General features: G+C 32.1%; 2 protein-coding genes across 5 annotated transcripts; both read right to left on the bottom strand.

Moving 5' to 3' along the window:
* Window positions 1-398: 398 nt before the first annotated feature.
* LOC132272509 (uncharacterized) lies at window positions 399-2,675 on the bottom strand. The gene is made up of 3 exons (XM_059773643.1): window positions 1,804-2,675; window positions 1,611-1,761; window positions 399-1,016 (listed from the first exon to the last, which is right to left on the bottom strand). The coding sequence occupies exons 1-3, from the start codon at window positions 2,673-2,675 to the stop codon at window positions 399-401; spliced, it is 1,641 nt and encodes a 546-aa protein (XP_059629626.1).
* A 1,138-nt stretch (window positions 2,676-3,813) lies between these two features.
* LOC132273704 (aspartic proteinase Asp1-like) lies at window positions 3,814-13,191 on the bottom strand. 4 transcript variants are annotated; one of them, XR_009470230.1, is made up of 11 exons: window positions 12,830-13,190; window positions 12,646-12,737; window positions 11,523-11,637; window positions 11,209-11,426; window positions 9,092-9,313; window positions 8,881-9,019; window positions 8,577-8,759; window positions 8,405-8,477; window positions 8,211-8,310; window positions 8,038-8,118; window positions 3,814-4,166 (listed from the first exon to the last, which is right to left on the bottom strand). XR_009470230.1 is itself a non-coding variant. In XM_059774737.1 (10 exons), the coding sequence occupies exons 1-9, from the start codon at window positions 12,959-12,961 to the stop codon at window positions 8,222-8,224; spliced, it is 1,263 nt and encodes a 420-aa protein (XP_059630720.1). In that variant the 5' UTR covers window positions 12,962-13,191; the 3' UTR covers window positions 7,874-8,118; window positions 8,192-8,221. The 4 variants fall into 4 exon arrangements, 2 of the variants coding, with proteins under 2 accessions (XP_059630720.1, XP_059630719.1); XR_009470229.1 differs by lacking the exon at window positions 3,814-4,166 and adding an exon at window positions 4,520-4,759; XM_059774737.1 differs by lacking the exon at window positions 3,814-4,166 and having other exon boundaries at window positions 7,874-8,118; window positions 8,192-8,310; window positions 12,830-13,191.
* Window positions 13,192-19,502: the final 6,311 nt, after the last annotated feature.

Consider the following 19,502-nt stretch of genomic DNA (forward strand, 5'->3'; position numbering starts at 1 on the left):
CCATACGAAGAGATAAAGGATCCCATGAAGTCAATACCCCAAACATCAAAGATTTCTACCACTAGTATGGATTGTTGGGGCCATTCATTCCTTTTGGTAATCTTACCTAAGAGTTGGCATCTAGGACATGCTACACAGTAGGTATGGGTGTCCTTAAAAAGGGTGGGCCAATAAAAGCCTGATTGTAAGATTTTTGCAGCGGTCCATTTAGAGCTAAAATAGCCACCACAGGCCTGATCATGACAGAAGGAAATGATGGACTCTTGGTCTACCTCGGGGACACACCTACGGATGATTTGATCTTGACGATACTTAAATAGGTAAGGGTCATCCCAAAAATATTCTTTAACCTTAGATAGGAATTTATCTCTCTCTTGCTTGGACCAAGTAGAAGGGATTTAACTTGTGACAATGTAATTGACAATATCGGCATAGCATGGTGCAGGAGATACCGCAAAAAGTTGCTCATTAGGGAAATAAACAGAGATGGGAAGAGAATTACTAATCGAATCAATAGCTAGACGAGACAAATGATCAGCTACTACATTCGCAGAGCCTTTCTTATCACGGATTTCAAGGTCAAATTCCTGAAGGAGTAAGATCCATCGTATCAACCTAGGTTTGGCATCTTTTTTGGAGAGAAGATGCCTCAACGCAGCATGATCGGCATAAATGATGACCTTAGATCCTATCAAATAAAAGCAAAATTTGTCAAATGAGAACACTACCGCCAACAATTCCTTTTCAGTGGTGGAGTAATTGAGTTGGGCATCATTCAGGGTCTTACTAGCATAGTAGATGACATAGGGTGCTCTATCAACTCTTTGCCCTAAAACAGCTCCGACTGCATAATCTGATGCATCACACATGATCTCAAAGGGTAGGTTCCAATCAGGTGGTCGGATTATGGGTGCAGTAGTGAGAGCGGATTTTAATTGCTCAAAAGCAGAGTGACAAGCATCAGTAAACTCAAATGGGGCATCCTTAGCTAGAAGATGGGTCAAAGGTCGTGCGATCTAACTGAAGTCTTTAATGAAACGCCTATAGAAACCAGCATGACCTAGGAAAGCTCTAATGTTCCAGACAGTTGTGGGAATGGGTAAATTGGAGGTAAGATTAATTTTTGCTTTATCTACCTCAATTCCGGCACTAGAGATGGTATGACCTAGGACAATTCCTTTTTGGACCATGAAATGACTTTTTTCCCAATTAAGAACGAGGTTAGTATGACGACAACGCTGAAGCACGAGAGTAAGATGGTGTAGACATTGTTCAAATGACGAGCCAAAGACAGAGAAGTCATCCATGAAAATGTCTAGAAACTTATCAACCATGTCACTAAAGATACACATCATGCACCGCTGGAATGTAGCGGGGGCATTGCATAAGCCAAATGGCATACGACGATAAGCAAATGTACCAAATGGGCAAGTAAAAGTGGTTTTGTGTTGGTCATCAGGGTGGATAGGGATTTGATTATAGCCAGAGTAACCATCTAAGAAGCAATAGAATAACTGACCGGCTAATTTCTCTAACATTTGGTCAATAAATGGTAGAGGAAAATGATCCTTCCTAGTTGCACTATTGAGCTTTCAATAGTCGATGCAAACTCGCCACCCTGTTCGGACACGGGTAGGAACTAACTCATTGCGATCATTGGGAACGACAATAATGTCGGACTTCATACCGGCATCAAGGAGTTTGATAACTTCAGTACGGACAACTTCCTTCAAGTTAGGATTCAGTCTCCTCTGGGGTTGCCTACAGGTTTTAGCATCGTTCTCCAAATGAATACGATGTTACACCACTAAAGGACTAATGCCTTTGATATCATCAATAGACCAACCTATGGCTTCTTTATTCACCCTAAGCACCTCAAGTAGCTGGGTCTCCTGGTTATGGGTTAGGTCAGAGGCTATCGCCACAGGAAAAGTATCAGATTCACTTAGGTAAGAGTATTTTAAAGTCTCAGGGAGAGGCTTTAATTTAACTTTAGGAGACTCTTTCACTGTTTCAGATTTAGGGTGATTTGGTGAAGACAAGGATTCAAAGTGGAGTCGGTACTTAGGTATGTCAAAGATTGGAGTGGAATCTAATAAGGCATTGACCTCTTCAATATAATTATCCTCATCAAAATCAGCACCAAAATGAGCTAGACATTGGTGGAGTGGATTCCTAGGGTAGGATTGCTCAAAGGTTTTAGCGATCAACGACTCAACGAGACAAACTTCTTCAATAAAATCTGAGTCGGGGGGTTGTTTCATCAAACTAAACACATTCACTTCGACTTTCATATTTCCAAAGGTTAAGGTCATGTTCCCATTTCTACAATTGATCAATGCATTGACGGTAGCTAAGAATGGTCGACCTAAAATGATGGGAATCTGTTTACCTTGAGTAGATTGGATGTCTAGAACAATGAAGTCGACTGGATAATAAAAATCTTCCACTTTGACAATCACATCCTCAATGATACCCCTTGGAATCTTAACTGATCGATCAGCTAATTGGATTCTAACATCGGTTTTTCGCAAATTATTTAATCCTAACTCTTGGTACACAGAATAAGGTAACAAGTTCACACTAGCACCTAAATCCAATAGGGCCTGGTCAGCAAAAGTTTCGCCAATCCTACAAGTGATAGTCGGACTACCAGGGTCTTTATGTTTGACCATAGCTTAGTTTTGTAAGAATGAGGAACAATGTTGGGCTATGAAGGCTTCCTTCGGGATATTGGTTTTCCTCTTGACTAAGTCTTTAATGAACTTTGCATAAGAAGAAATTTGCTTAATGGCAGTGAGAAATGGAATATTAATTTGAAAGTTTTGAAAAATTTCTGAAATCTCACTGTATTGCGAATCCTTTTTATTGTTAACTATTCGGGAAGGGAAAGGTGCAGGTGGAACATATGGCGGAAGAATAGGATTATCAATTTGAGAATCTTGGTTCTTTTTGAAAAGTTTTGAAAAGTTTCAATATGATGAACCCATTTGGCTTGAGGGTTGATTTCAGGTTGGCTAGGCAATGTACCTTTTTGGCGTTCAGACAAAACTGAAGTGAGTTGACTCAACTGATTTTGCATGGACGAATGTAGAATTATGGATTCTGTCGTTGTTTTTCTACCCTTCGTGCAAAAATAAAAAAAATAAAAAAAAAAAACCTACAAAAACTAAATTAAAAATGGTATAGAATAAGTAGGGTCGAACCATACAAGATTTAAACTCGTTAATCAAAATTAAAACTAAAATTTAAGGAAGAATAACTTTAAAAAAAATTTAATGATTTATTATTAATAAACTAAAAATAAAATAAATAAATAAGACGAAATAAATTCTGATCAAATAATAAGAAAAATCTCAAGGAAAGAATCTACCACCACAGTTTACTATAAATAAATTTGTATATTTCTCTGTATGTAAATTTTCCTATTATAAGCAAATCACTCCACCAGTCCAATTACAACTTGAAAAGATGAAAGAAAATAAACGAGTGAAATAATAATTGCTTGAAAATATATTTTACTTAATCTGATATATCTTTGGTAAATAGAAATAGGCATTCTCCGAATTACTATTAATTGACAAATACGAAGAATCTTCTTTCTAATATTTTTATCAAAATATGATTACAGAATAGAAGAGTAAAATAATGCTCTAAAGAGAAAATTTCATAAAAGAATTAAACTAAATTTACTTATATTTCAATCATGGTGGCTTCATCACTCCCTTGAGAAGGGGTGTTTAAGCTAGTATAATAAGAAAACAAAATAAATAAATAAGAACAATCTTCATAACAAAAATTATAAGAAATAAATTGAAGACAAAAATTCTCTAACTTTTATTATTTTATTTCACTAACAATGTACACACCTACGTCCTCTACATATGTCCCTATTTATAGAGTTTAGAATGGAACGATCGGGAAGAGAAAATTATAATTATAGAAGTGAAAATAAAATAAAATAAAATCTTCCTAAAATCTTGCTGCTTTCCAATTTGGCTTGATCTTTTTGACTTGACGTGCTTTCCAATATGTCTTATATTTTTCAATTTTGGCTTGATCTTTGACTTGATGTGATGGAAAGTCAAATTTGAATATGAGTGATCGTATAATCTCATAAACTTGCTATTTTTTTATCTCTTTTCTTCTTATCTTGAAATCAGCCCCTACAAAATATGAAAAGTAAGGATAAGAACATTTATCGAATAAAAAATATTAATTAATCATTTATTATTAAGTATAAAATAACAAGTTTTGTGCACTTATCAGTTGCCTAAGATTCGATCTGAGGATCAACTAGCAGACGTTCTCACCAAAACAGTCTCAAATCAAGTGTTTCAAAAATTTTAGACAAGTTGGGCATGTGTGATACCCCCGGATTTTCAAATGCGGGTTGGCCAGGCCCACGCCCGAATACCCGAGGATATCAAAAACAAAATCGGTAATAAACGAATACGGAGTACAAAAGAATTAATAGGAATAGATAATTTGCTGAAAGAAAATTAAAAGAAAAATCCAATAATAAAGCATCTTAATAAATTTCCATTAATAATAAAATCATTTTGATACAATAAATCCTCCATTAATATAACTTGGGAATCCATACTGTGTGGACCCCTAAAAACCAATCTGAATAAGTGACAGCAATAACTGTCTACAACTAAAGAACGAAGCATAAAAGAATATCCTATGTAGAATTGGAAGAATAAAATAAACTAATTCCAGCTCAACACGAACAACCTCTACTCTTGACGAACACCTGAAAAATAATGGTAGGTCAGGCCCACAAACAAATTCTACTCTACTACAGTCTAAGCAGAGATCTGATACACGTATACATCCTATTCAATCCAACAGTAACTAGTAATCCGTATATATATATATATATATATATATATATATATACACACACACTAAAGGAACTTCACTAGACTATATGATTGTCTCAATCTGAATAGTAGGCAATATGCAAAACGCATATATAGTGGGCATGAGTACCTAGACCTACTAGGGTACACAACTACACTATATCTAGATACATATTCCTAGCGATATACACGCCCTAACCACTGATCCTGAGACTCAAGCTCATATCATGGCACCATACTTATATATATATAATCTAATAACCATCCTATCGAATATAAATTAATCCTCCATAAGTCATTCAACTTATTCAGCTGATCTGACTTGAATATTAGTAGGACTTAACATTTTAGTTAATCCATTCTCTTATATAAAATAAGTAGGACTTAACTGATAAGTTAATCCATCCCTAGAATGCCACCGTCTCATATCGGTGCATAAACCAGACAATCCAATAATTGATGTAACAATTAAGGAAATACATCAAACAATCCAAAAATAACTATGATAATATGATATCAAGTTATCACAAAATAGGAATGACTTATTATTTATTTAAGATTTCTATATCATATGTCCTACACAAACTGAATCTTATACATGGTGATATTTTATTATACCGTCAAATAAGCATTCTCCATATCTAATTCATCCTACACATTTAATCTCAATTGTTAAAACATTTTAAAAGATTAAATTCATTCGTTTGTTTAAAACATTCAAATAGCAAACATCATTATGATTGAGTCTATTTAAATTTATTTAAACCCAAACCTATTCCCTATTTAATGTTCAGGAATCCAAGGCATGTTTCTACGTTCCATCATTCCACATTTATGAAAAATACATAATTTAAATATGTAAAAATGCACACCAGGAATCAAATCAAAATCATGTATTTATCAATTCATAACACATGAACAGATATGAACCAATTTCATAAAACCTATGTTTCAATCCAATTAAACATGCATAATTATTTAATTTTATGTGTTTAATAAATCCTGAAATTTCTTAAGCATGTACAGAAATATGAATCAAAGGGAAAAAGGTAGAAGAAGAACTTGCCTTAAACATTCGGATCGAAAGTTAAATTTCTTCTTCCTTAATCTTCTCTCTACAAGATTTTTCTCCTCCTTCCTTCTTTTTCCTCTTTCCCTCTCTAACTCTCTCTCTATAATATATTACGTAAATATTTCTAATCCCTTTTTACAACCTATAGCTATATATTTATAGGCTAAATAAAATAATCCTAACCCTTTTCCCAATTCAAGTCAACTAAAAAAAATTTAAAATATTAAAAAGGTAAGTAAAATATGTTATGAATATAATTTATGTATATCTTTATTAAATAAATAAATTATACACATTCCATTATTTATTAATGGATTATCCAATAATACCTAAGTTACCATAATATTATAAAGTAACTTAAAACATAATACGTATCAAATCTATGTATATTTTTATTATTTAAATATAAAACATATACATCAAATTAAATATTACTACCCAAGTTACCTTAAAAGTAATTAATACATTACCCATTATTTATTAATAGATTATCCAATAATACTTAAGTTACCATAATATTATAAAGTAACTTAAAACATAACACGTATCAAATCTATGTATATTTTTATTATTTAAATATAAAACATATACATCTGATTAAATAATACTACCCAAGTTACTATAAAAGTAATTAATACATTACCCATTATTTATTAATGGATTATCCAATAATACTTAAGTTACCATAATATTATAAAGTAACTTAAAACATAATACATATCAAATCTATCTATATTTTTATTATTTAAATATAAAATATATACATCGGATTAAATATTACTACCCAAGTTACCATAAAAGTAATTAATAAATTAATTTTCCTTTTATATATATATATATATATATATATATATATACACACACACACACACAACTATCCATGGGTAATAATCTATACTCATCCAACCTCCTATCCAAGTAGTCTATGGGACCCAATTGGTTGGCCTATTACTACTAATTATAACTATAAAAGAAAAATAAAATAAAACATTTAATTTACAATTAATCAAAACATCATTTAAGCACATAATCTAATTTAACAATTAACACATAGGCAAATACAAATAATACATAGATACATAATCAAATACTCAATTAATACTTAATTCAATTAAACCCATAAACAATTAGTCAAATAATCAATAAAATAATTAAAAATACAATTAAAACAAATAAATAAATACCGAAACTATCATTTTAAAATTAAGGGTATTAGAGCATGTGTGATATTTATGCACTAACTTGAGGGGAAGTGTTGAGATTTTATCTCTTATAGTACAGCTATAAAATTAAATTATTTACTCCTTAATTTAAGGTTAATTAGTGGGTAATTAGTTACATATTTTCGTTAAGTCCTATAAATTAGACGTAACACCATCAGTGAAGAGATAGAATATAATTTCAATCCTTATATTTTCCTCTGAATTGAAACAAATATAATTTATTAATTTTCTATTATTGTATCATGCCGTACAATATCTTGTTTTTTTAAAATTTATCTTATCACCATATTTGTATCTGTATCGTGTCATATCCATATTTGCGCTTCGTAGCTTCGCATACATATTGCATATTGCGTGTGCAAGAAGAAATTTTAAGGAGACTAAAAAAAAAAAAAAAAAAAGACAAAAGAAGAGAACATGAAAAATAGAAAAATGAGAAAACTTTAAACATGTTGGCAATATTTTTTTTTTGTGATTTTTCTAATAAATCTAGAAACACTGATGAAGTGGAAAATAGGGCTGAGCCCAAAAGACCAAATTTTTAATACAAAATTTGAATTTAAATTTCTCCAATTCTAAATCCAAGGCAATGTAAAATTCACAATTTAAAGTAGCGAAATTTCAAAGTAAATAGGTAAAGTTCCACTGTGAGGTACTGCAGAAATAAGTCATCTGGAGAGAATTTTGAGTCACTTTTGAAAGCCAGCCACTAGAAAGAAAGATTAAAATCAAAATCAAAATATAACTTGTATCCTCCTCAATATATAATTGTGTGTGTGTGTGTGTGTATACACATTTCTATAAATTTTACTTTCATGCTATTGTACGATATCCCTGGTGAAAATCCATGCCTGACACCAGTTACATTATCTACCTTTCAGCCTTATTCCTCCAGTCTCTTCTCAAGAATCTTCAATTGCATGACAATGCTCTGCTAATATTACCCAAGTTTTGGCTGCACAAAGGTTGAGAAACAATATTATTATCACAAACTGTAAAATTTTCAAGTAAAAATGCTCTAATCATACTCGAGTTGAAGAAAGATACAAGAAAAAAGTTCAAAATCGCCTATCACAATTCGAAGAAGCCCATCCAATCATCCTTCTCTCATTGTCATAAACCACCACCTTGTCTAACATAGAAATGTCTGTAAAAGTAATAAAGAGGTTAACTCAAATCAAATCAACTCTTGCATAAACAAAATTTGTGTATTTGGGTTTTTGTTCTTTAGCATTTCTTACCTCCAATGATATTGGGATGTTCCAAATTTATTTCGCCAGCATTCAGAATCCCCATGCACACATTGCCACGAGACTGTAAAGCAAGAGCTTGTCAACTGTCCAAGTTATGAATGTATAATTGTTCTATCTTTTAGTAATAATTCAAGTAAAACTGGTTTCAAGATGTTCTTACAGTCACGATGAGATAATTTTCAGGTGGTAATGCAAAACGAACATTGTTCCTGAACCTTAACGCTAAGGGACTGAAGTAGTTTTTGACTGCTTCTATGGATCGAAAAGGTTTTACACCTTTCCAGCACACTGGTAGTTCATCATCTACTGCCTGTAACGGCTTTGTTTTTATCTCTGTCATAATCTGAAAACACTAATCAGAGTGAGTTTTTTTTTTTTTTTTTTCCTTTCCAAAGTTCAAGCAAACGCGCATGTGCACACACACAATATTGCCCTAGCAGGGCTTGAACACTCAACTTCCCCACCTTAGAAAGTGTATTGATATATGTATGGGAATTTAGATAAGTGTAGGTGCTCCCACTGTCAAAAACTATATCAAGATTCTCAGCAACCAGAGTCTGCTCACCAAGCAGGAGGTCCACTGGTCCAGACAAGTAGTGGTTCCTGAAATAAATCACAATGAGATGATCAAAAGAACGAAGTGGCGATATGGAGTAGTTCCATAGGAGTACTTACAAGGGATTGGTTTCCATTGGCGTCCAAACAATTCCTGAGGGGACGAGACCATCTCCAAAGAAAAGAAATCCTCCCCCTCGCCTACTGAAACAATGACCAATTACATTCCGTGTTAGATTTAGACTGTGTAGCTGCCGCAGAAGGCTTGATTTGCCATCAGCAAGGCCAAAAACTCCATCGACAGGAAGAGATGGATCAGAATTTTTTTGATGGTATCCACACCTGCCAATGAGTCATGAGAGAGTTAGTTATAGAAGCTAAAGACAGACCATAACAAAAAAGATCGAACTATCCCAAGACAGGAATGTAGCTAGGTGCAATTGATAGAAACTACTGCCTAATGTTGGGTTATTTCACCCACAAGTGATAAAATTGTGGACGTGGCGTCCATGTTGATATTTCTCGTGGGTGAAGTGATTTGGATGGATGTGTTTGGCTATATAATTGGGTGTATTTCAGAAGACAGTATGTGCATTATAGGAGCATCGGGGTATGCGTGTTGTGCGCATGAGTGTTGGTTGCGGTATGTGCCTTATTGGTTTATCAAGGTATGCGCCTTGTTAGCGCACCTAAGTATCAGGATGAGTGTGTTGCCGTATGCATGTTGTAGGAATATGTGTGTTGGCGAAGTATCAGTATGGTATATGTGGTTGACACATCAGTGTTGGCGTATGCATGTTGTAGGAATATGAATGTTGTTGGCACCTCCAAGGTATGAGTTGGGAGAGATGTAGCCTCGTGAGGGAGTTGATGGGTAGAGGGAGTTAATGGGTAAAGGGAGTTGATGCATAAAACAAAAAATATCTCACCCCTTCTCTCAAACCTACAAGTTTGGTGGAGAGAAGACTGATGGCGAGGAGCGTCTCGTAGAGTGGTAAACGATGTAAAGCTTAGGTATCTGTCACCCTACCCTGGAATCTGGAATTCTCTTAGGATGCGTTCCCCTTTTGAACGCTTTCTAATACATTTTATTTATCAAAAAAAAAAAAAAATTGTATACACGGTCTGGTGTTCAGTGTTATCTTCCATTGAGCAGGGAATTTGGCTTTGCCGTGAAAAGTGCAATGACAAAGATGAGAGATCGGTTTCGTGGGTGTACTACTGTTCTGTTTTAGATTCTTAGGGAGGATAGTTTTTCCAACGGGTGTTTGGGATGGGTTGATTGTAGTAAATGTAGATAGTATTATTTTGGAATTCTCTGATTGTAACTTCTCGAGTTCGGGCATAACTTGAGAACAACGTTGTACTGGTTGATTTTATTAGTGGAAATTATCATTGGTTTGCCCCTTGATTTTTTCCCTCAGGGTTTTCCCGCGTATATTTCGTGTCTTGTTTTTTGCATAGTTTATTACTCCCTCTGTCCCATATTGGATGTCCTTTTTGGGGAGTAGAACTTTTTAAGAGGTCATGTAATTATTGCATTGTCCCCTTTAAAAAATACTTACAAAGCTACCCTTTCAAGTTTAAATATATAAAGTTCGAAATTTTTTAAAATTTTAAGGCTATTTTATGGAAAGATGTGAAACATGTTGTTTAAACTTGGTAAGTGGACAAGCATTTTGGGACAACCCAAAAAGGAAAGATGAACAACTAAATTAGGACGGAGGAAGTATAAATTTTGAAGGTTATTTTTCTTAGCCCAAAATATTTGGGACCAACATCTAATTGGTTTAGCTTATCGATGTTCTTGAGTCGACCGAGGATAAAGGGTGGGCAAAGATATGCTCTTTCTTTCACACTAAAGAGATAGATGGGTAGAAATTTTAAATAAAAGGTGAAAAATAAAAAGTTTGATAGTTCACTTCAAGCATGAGTCATTTCTGCATTTTGACAACTTGAATCTCTATGGGAAACAAACGCAAGGTAACATAGATTGTTGACATTTGAAGCACTTTCTCTCATTAATGAAAATTAAAACGGAAAAAAGAAAAAGGATATTGCTGCTTTTTTTTTTTTTTTTTGAAAGTCAGAAATGAATGCCAAAAATGCTAATTGACCATTGTCTGAAAAAACAGAAGATAGTAGTTGTTCTCGAATTTGACTAAGATAAAAAAAGTAAGTTGGGATCACATTTAAGCAAGTTTTGGTTCTAATAAAGTGAGAAGGCAATTACCTACCCAAAGGCCAGAATGTGCCTATTAGCAGCCTCATTGAAGGTAAAGTAGTCTCTAACCAGCACACCAAGGGAAGAACTATGGTCGGCATATTCAACCACATAGTGACATCGATCATCGGGGATCCTGCAGGGATGATCCGGTGGTTGGTTGACAGAGGCACATAAGGGGTCCTTACAGCATACAACATTGTACTTGGGCTTGTATGGATTGTGGTGGGGCTGTATACACACATGTATAGAGGGGGAGAGAAGAGAAAACAGTGAAGAATAGTCCTTGAGTTTACTTGTTTTAAGAAAAATGAATGAAGAATTTACCTTGTGCAGGTTGGCTGGTACTTCACATTGGACCCATGTAAGGTCACTGCCGGTGTCTATATCAAGATGGTAGGTTTTGGGTGGATTTCCTATGTTCACTGAAACATAGAAGAACCTGCATATTGAAACGAACTTAAGGCTCTTAAGTTTGTTAGAAGAAGCTTATCATGAAAATTCTATGAATTTTGATCAGTGTAAATGACAAATGTACACACGCATGAAACTGCTAGGAGATACGTCTCTGGGGAAGCTTAATTCTTTGTTAATCTCATATTTTTGGTAATAAATTCTTGCTTTTTACCCCAAAAAATGAAATGAAACCCCCATTAGAAAGGAAAAAAAAAATGAAGTTCCAAGGAAAAGTGGTGTTGATTCTCTTATATATTAAGTAAATAATACTCGATTCATTTCAACTCGACAAAGCCTTAGTCAGAGTCACAGCCATATCATTGTTTCATGCAAATCATAGAAAGAGTAATAGCATGATGAGTTACCAGGAATTTCAATTTCGATAAAAGGGTCACTAATATTATCTACCAAATTCCAACTTGTGAAAGTAGGTGCAAAAGGTAAACGAATCAAATTAGAGGAATTACCAATTCATCCAATCCCCTCGACGACTTACAAAAATTGGACCAACCAAATTTTGGTTCCCCTGTTTGATACATCCATGATATATATTCTGAAGAGTTTTGACTATATATTGAGTTATATAAAATTTTGATTGATATACAATGCCACATTTGTCAAAATTCAGCTATGTATATAAGTTCTATCAATCTATAAAATGGGACTAATCATACGAATGGTGTCAATCCTTTAGAGCATGTGACAGTTAATATTTCTGGGAAAACTCATCAGAAATTAGAGATTTGTTTTTCAAAGAAACTGCAAAAATTTTAGACATGAAACAAATGGGTCATGAAATTTTCCAGGAAAGTTGAAAAAAAAAAAAAAAAAAAAAAAAAAAGAAGAAGAAGTAAAAGGAAAAGAAAATTCCCCAAAACAAAAAATCAACAAATTATACAATCCCAAAAAAATCCTAAAAACCTAAAAATCCAATCAGTTAACAAACACAAAAACCAATGAAAGAATTTATGGATATAGAGACATAATCACATACCCATTAGGATAGACATCTCCATGAACAGGGAAAATGAAGGAGGAACCCATACAATTGGGGGATTGGGTCTGCATTTTCTTGTTGTTGTGAATCTGTTTGGCAGATGAGAAACAGAATTGAAACATAGCGGTGAAAAGTAAAGCACACAAAAACACCCTTGATTTTGTTTGTTTTTTAATCTCACCCATCTTTGATTTGACCGCGTGGCTGTGTTGTAGTGGATTCTACCGCCATAACTGCAGAGGAAGTTGATGGTGGAGGATTCTACCGCCAGATTTGAAAAGTTTGGTGCCGGCAAGTTCGTTATCACCATCATGGGTCGATCCACGCCTGATCCTTGAGTTATATAGAGTTTTTAGAGAGAAGATTTTTATGGGTGGTGGTGGTCTAAGCGAAGAAGAAGATGATGATCTGAGAAGATTTTTTTTTTTTTTTTTTTTCTGTGTGGGGGAAATTCAAGCCATGGAAGAGGACAAAGAATTCCTATAATGATCATTCTGTTGACATTCACCAGAGAGAAGTAGAGAGAAATTAATAATTTAGAATTTGGCTCACTGTCGTCTCGTAAATCATGGCAAATTTTTTATTTTTTCCTTTTTCCATTTTTAACAATGAAATTCTAATTATTTATTTATTTTTTTTAAAATTAACCGATAGTATATTTTGAGCCACCTTTCAAAGTGGGGTTGTGTTAGTATATAAATAAAGTATTTTTTTTTACCATTTTATTTATATAATTTTAAATAAATTAATAATTTAGAATTTAGAGTTGAATTAACGGATAGTATATTTTTATTTTATATAATGTGTACATATATAAGTATATGAGATTGATATTTGATAAACCAATTAGATTGTCAAAAATAAAATTTAATTACAACAAGTATTTGTATGGCACAGAATAGTAAACTTTTCTCTATTATTATTATTATTTTTTAAGTAAAAAAAAATGATATATATATATATATATATATATATATATATATATATATAGATAGATATTACAGAATTTAACAATACTAGACACGCGTTAAGGAATTAGCATGTGTTTGCATTCACAACTATGAATTTTCCTTTTTAATTTTTTTAATATTTTTCTTTAATTAAAAGTATAATAATACATGTAACGAAAAATATAAGTTTAAATATTATTATTTAAGAAAAGAAATTAACTAAATTCACACGATTAGACAAATTGCATAGAAATCACCTTTAATTTGGTTGGTGATGGTATTTTTTGCAAAAATAAAAAAATAAAATAATCCTCTCGATTAGTTGAAGGGGGCTTTATTGACAAAAATATAGTAAAGGGGAGTTTTATTGCAAAATGGTGAAAGTCAAGGGAGGTTAAATGTATACCCTAATTTTTATTTTCTTAAATCTAATATTTTTTTAATTAATTCATAGTATTTTTTAAATTGTATTGAATTTTTTTTTTAAATAGGTATTATTACATATAAATGGTGTTAATGATCCATATTTACCATGTGTTTGCATTCACAACTTTGAATTTTTCTTTTTAATTTTTTTAATATTTTTCTTTAATTAAAAGTATAATAATACATGTAACGAAAAATATAAGTTTAAATATTATTATTTAAGAAAAGAAATTAACTAAATTCACACTATTAGACAAATTGCATAGAAATCACCTTTAATTTGGTTGGTGATGGTATTTTTTGCAAAAATAAAAAAATAAAAAAATCCTCTCGATTAGTTGAAGGGGGCTTTATTGACAAAAATATAGTAAAGGGGAGTTTTATTGCAAAATGGTGAAAGTCAAGGGAGGTTAAATGTATACCCTAATTTTTATTTTCTTAAATCTAATATTTTTTTTTTAATTAATTCATAGTATTTTTTAAATTGTATTGAATTTTTTTTTTTTAAATAGGGATTATTACATATAAATGGTATTAATAATCCATATTTACCATTTGATAAAGTCAAAATTTCATAATTTCAAAAAAATGAAGATATGACAAAATACTATTTACTCTCACAGAGTAACTTTTAGACTCATTGGTACTATTTTTTGTGCTAGAATGTATTACTTTTTGTCGTCAAGTACTACTTTTTGTGTTGTACAAATAATCGTAATTGATGCACAAAAAGTGATACCCGATGTGCACAAAAAGTAGTAATTCTATACCAAAAACAAAAGTGATACATGATGGACAAAAAGTGGTACTTATACGCCTAAAAGTGGTACCTTGTGTTTTTCCATATCCAAGTCACCATTTTTGTCAACTTCATTTTTTCGAAATTATAAAACTTTGACTTCATCATCAGATGTTAAATATGGATCATTAGCACCATTTATATGTAATAATCCTTAACAAATAATCACAAAATCACTAAAAGTGTCTAAACGTATTATTGCATTGTCCCTATCGTATTCCAACCGTATTCGATAAAAAAATAAAATATTCACTATTAAGATATTTTAGTCGTATTCGACATGTCTTCGGACCGTATCCGCTTATCTATAAAATATTGGAAGATTTGAGATAGCTTAAAATAAGTACTTGTGCTTCCTTAAAAAATAACCTTATCCTGATAAAAATGTTACATATATTAAAGTGGGTCACAAGAATTAGGATCAGAAAAGTCCAATTTTGATGAACAATGTTAAGGTCATTTGAGGGTTATAAAAATGAGTTCGGCACAAGTAAATTAATAAAATAACAAATACAAAAATTATTTGATTTTGAAAATAGAAATGATAGTATGTCTACTTTTAACTTTTCATGCAATTTCGAATACTTGAACGGTCGGTTCTTTTTTTTCGTCTTAACTTCCGCCTTTACGAATGAAAGCGGAGGAATTAAGTTTTTGGTAGTCCAAACTTGTATCCTTATGAATTATTATTAATTCTATTAAAAGATTGTTTCACACATTTATGAGTTTTTGAGTGCGATGAAGAAAAGATAGAGATAAAGTAACATTTTGATATTATTTTGTTCTAAATATTTAATTAGTTTCGTACTCAATTTATTTATTATTATTATTTTTTTGAGCTTCTAACCTTACACTAAAGAATTCAGATCCTCTTATGTGACATATGACTTTACATGATTAGTTCATATTATAATATTGCACAACGGATGTATTGTGTTGGTTGATTTATATTATAATATTACATAGCCGATGTATTGTGTTGCATAAATAGTACATGATGTTTCGTTTAGTACGCATGAATAAAATATTTTATTTCAATCATTTTCTTATTTAATATAATATTTAAGCATGAGAATGAACATTTATTTGGAATGATAATCCATTTCTCATCTAAATAGATAGAATAAAAATTCATTATAGGGAATGAAATTGTTGGTCACTACCGCTGCCACCACAATCCACTACCACCACCACTGTCACCACCTTCTGCACCAACACCACCACCACAACCACTACCTTCCACCACCACCACTGCTACTAACACCTTCCTTCGCGCCACCAACACCATTGTTGCCTTCCGCCACCACTTTTCGCCATTGCCGCCATCGTTGCCACCACCTTTCACCACCACCACTATCTTCTACCACAACCTTACTCCACTGCCACCACTGTTATTGCCGCCACCCCCCACTCCACCACCACCACCATTGTTGTTGCAACTACACTCCACCGCCACTGCCTTTCATCGCCACCAACATTACTTATAATTAAGGGAGCCCACCCAAAAAAAAGGTATCGTTTTGGTGCATAGGACGCATTGAAGAGGATCCTCTTTAAGCCCCCCAAAAAAAAGGGTATCATTTTGGTGCACAGGATGCATTGAAGGAGATCCTCTTTCGTCCACTTAGATTAAGAAAACGCTTCAATCGAATCCTCATTTGGTTTCAGAGAAGGAGGAGGGATATGTCCATCAAACCTATCAAAAAATGTATTAGAAGAATTTAGGTGTTAATATTGTATTGTGATAATTATGGACGGTCCCAACCTTGGATGGAAGAGTAAATATCGTTGTTCTATTGTCTTTGATGAGCTAGACTCTTAATTCAGTTCTCAACAATAGTGAGAAAAATAAAAAATAAAAATAAAACAATGAAAAGAATGAAATGGAATGGAAAATATAAAGTAAATTTCATCTTTCCTCATCATTTTGCTACTTTTATAAAGAAAATTGAACTTGTACAAAGTTATAAGAAGTCCTTCTTCTTTTTCCCTTCATATTTTCTAGATTTTATCACAAATTCACGATTTCTTTTCTTACTTTTGTACCCAAATTGAGGGGTTATACTTGAAGAAAAAATTGAATGATATCAAATCACACTTTCTTAGAGAATTTATTGGATGGTCCCATTTTGTTATCCAATCCAATCAAAATTAATGATTAAATTTCTTTATAATATCTTATTATATTCTTGCGAAACTAGTTTTTTTTAATCAGAGTCTTATTTCAAGTGGACTAGTAAGTATCCTTGGTCTAACCATCTACTAATTTGTCAAGATTTTTAATATGTCTTTTACATCACCAAAAAAAAAAGAAGAAGAAGAAGAAGAAGAAGAAGGAATTAGAAGAGTACAATTGATTCTGGACCTTTATTGTGTGTCCCTTTGTGGAAGATAAACTTTATATGGGTTGGGGCCTAACAATGCATATAACTTGTCTAGCCCACCTAGAACCCAAGATTGGCCTAACTCTGAACACTTTGCAATTGAAATGTCTCTTATATTTTGACAGATTTGAGTGCTTGAGTTATCTCTTGTATGTATATGTGTTTGTGTAATGTGATACTCCCGGATTTCCGAATGGGGGTTGACCAGGCCCACGCCCGAATACCTAAGGATATTAAAAATAAAATCGACAATAAACGAATACAAAGTACAAAAGAATAAATAAGAATAAATAATTTGCTGAAAGAAAACTAAAAGAAAAATCTAATAATAAAACCTCTTAATAAATTTCCATTAATAATAAAATCATTTTGATACAATAAATCTTCCATTAATACAACTTGGGAATCCATACTGTGTGGACCCCTAAAAACCAATCTGAACAAGTGACAGCAATAACTATCTACAACTGAAGAACGAAATATAAAAGAATCTCCTATGTAGAATCGGAAGAATGAAGTAGACTGATCCCCGCTCCGCAAGAATAACCTTTACTCCTAACGAACACCTGAAAAATAATAGTGGGTCAGGCCCACAAACAAGTTCTACTCTACTACAGTTCAAGCAGAGATCCGATACACGTATACATTCTAGTCAATCCAACAGTAACTAGTAGTCCGTATATATATATATACACACACACACACTAAAGGAACCTCACTAGACTATAGGGTTGTATTAACCTCAATAGTAGGCAACATGCAAAACGCACATATAGTAGGCATGAGTACCTAGACCTACCAGGGTACACAACTACACTATATCTAGCTACACATCCCTAGCGATATACGCGCCCTAACCACTGATCCTGAGACTCAAGCTCATATCATGGCACCATACTTATATATATATATCTAATCAAGTAACCATCCTATCCAGTATAAATTAATCCACCATAAGCCATTCAACTTGTTCAGCTAACCTGACTTGAATAAAAGTAGGACTTAATATTTTAGTTAATCCATTCCCTTATATAAAATAGGTTGGACTTAGCTGATAAGTTAATCCGTCCCTAGAATGCCACCGTCTCATACCGGTACATTAAACCACACAATCCAATTGATGTAACGATTAAGGAAATATATCAAACAATTCAAAAATAACTATGATAATATGATATCAAGTTATCACAAAATAGGAATGACTTATTATTTATTTAAACTTCCTATATCATATGTTCTACATAAACTGAATCTTATATATGATGATATTTTATTATATCGTCAAATAAACATTCTCCATATCCAATTCATCCTACACATTTAATCTCAATTGCTAAAACATTTTAAAAGATTAAATCCATTTGTTTGTTTAAAACATTCAAATAGCAATCATCATTATGATTGAGTCTATTTAAATTTATTTAAACCCAAACTTAGTCTCTATTTAATGTTCAGGAATCCTAGACATGTTTCTACATTTGATCATTCCACAAATATGAAAAATACATAATTTAAACATGTAAAAATTCACACCAGAAATCAAATCAAAATCATATATTTATTAATTAATAACACAAGAACAAATATGAACCAATTTCATAAAACCTATATTCTAATCCAATTAAACATGCAAAATTATTTAATTTTATGTGTTTAATAAATCCTAAAATTTCTTAGGCATGTACAGAAACACGAATCAAAAGGAAAGAGATACAAGAAGAACTTGTCTTAAACTTTCGGATCGAAAGTTAAACTTCTTCTCTCTTGATCTTCTCTCTACAGGGTTTTTCTTCTCCTTCCTTCCTTTTCCTCCTTCCCTTTCTTAGTCTCTCTCTCTAGAATATATCACGTGGATATTTCTAACCCTTTTTTACAACATATAGCTATATATTTATAGGCTAAATAAAATAAATATTAAAATATTAAAAAGGTAAGTAAAATATGTTACGTATATAATTTATGTATATCTTTATTAAATAAATAAATTATACACATCCCATTATATATTAATGGATTATCCAATAATACCTAAGTTACCATAGTATTATAAAGTAACTTAAAACATATCACGTATCAAATCTATATATATTTTTATTATTTAAATATAAAACATATATATCAGATTAAATATTACTTCCCAAGTTACCATTAAAGTAATTAATACATTACCCATTATTTATTAATGGATTATCCAATAATACTTAAGTTGCCATAATATTATAAAGTAACTTAAAACATAACACGTATCAAATCTATATATATTTTTATTATTTAAATATAAAACATATACATCGG

The sequence above is a fragment of the Cornus florida genome, unplaced genomic scaffold (genome assembly GCF_030987335.1).
Source record: "Cornus florida cultivar Cherokee Brave unplaced genomic scaffold, ASM3098733v1 CherokeeBrave_3.0.0_Hap2_Chr09, whole genome shotgun sequence".
Taxonomy (NCBI): domain Eukaryota; kingdom Viridiplantae; phylum Streptophyta; class Magnoliopsida; order Cornales; family Cornaceae; genus Cornus; species Cornus florida.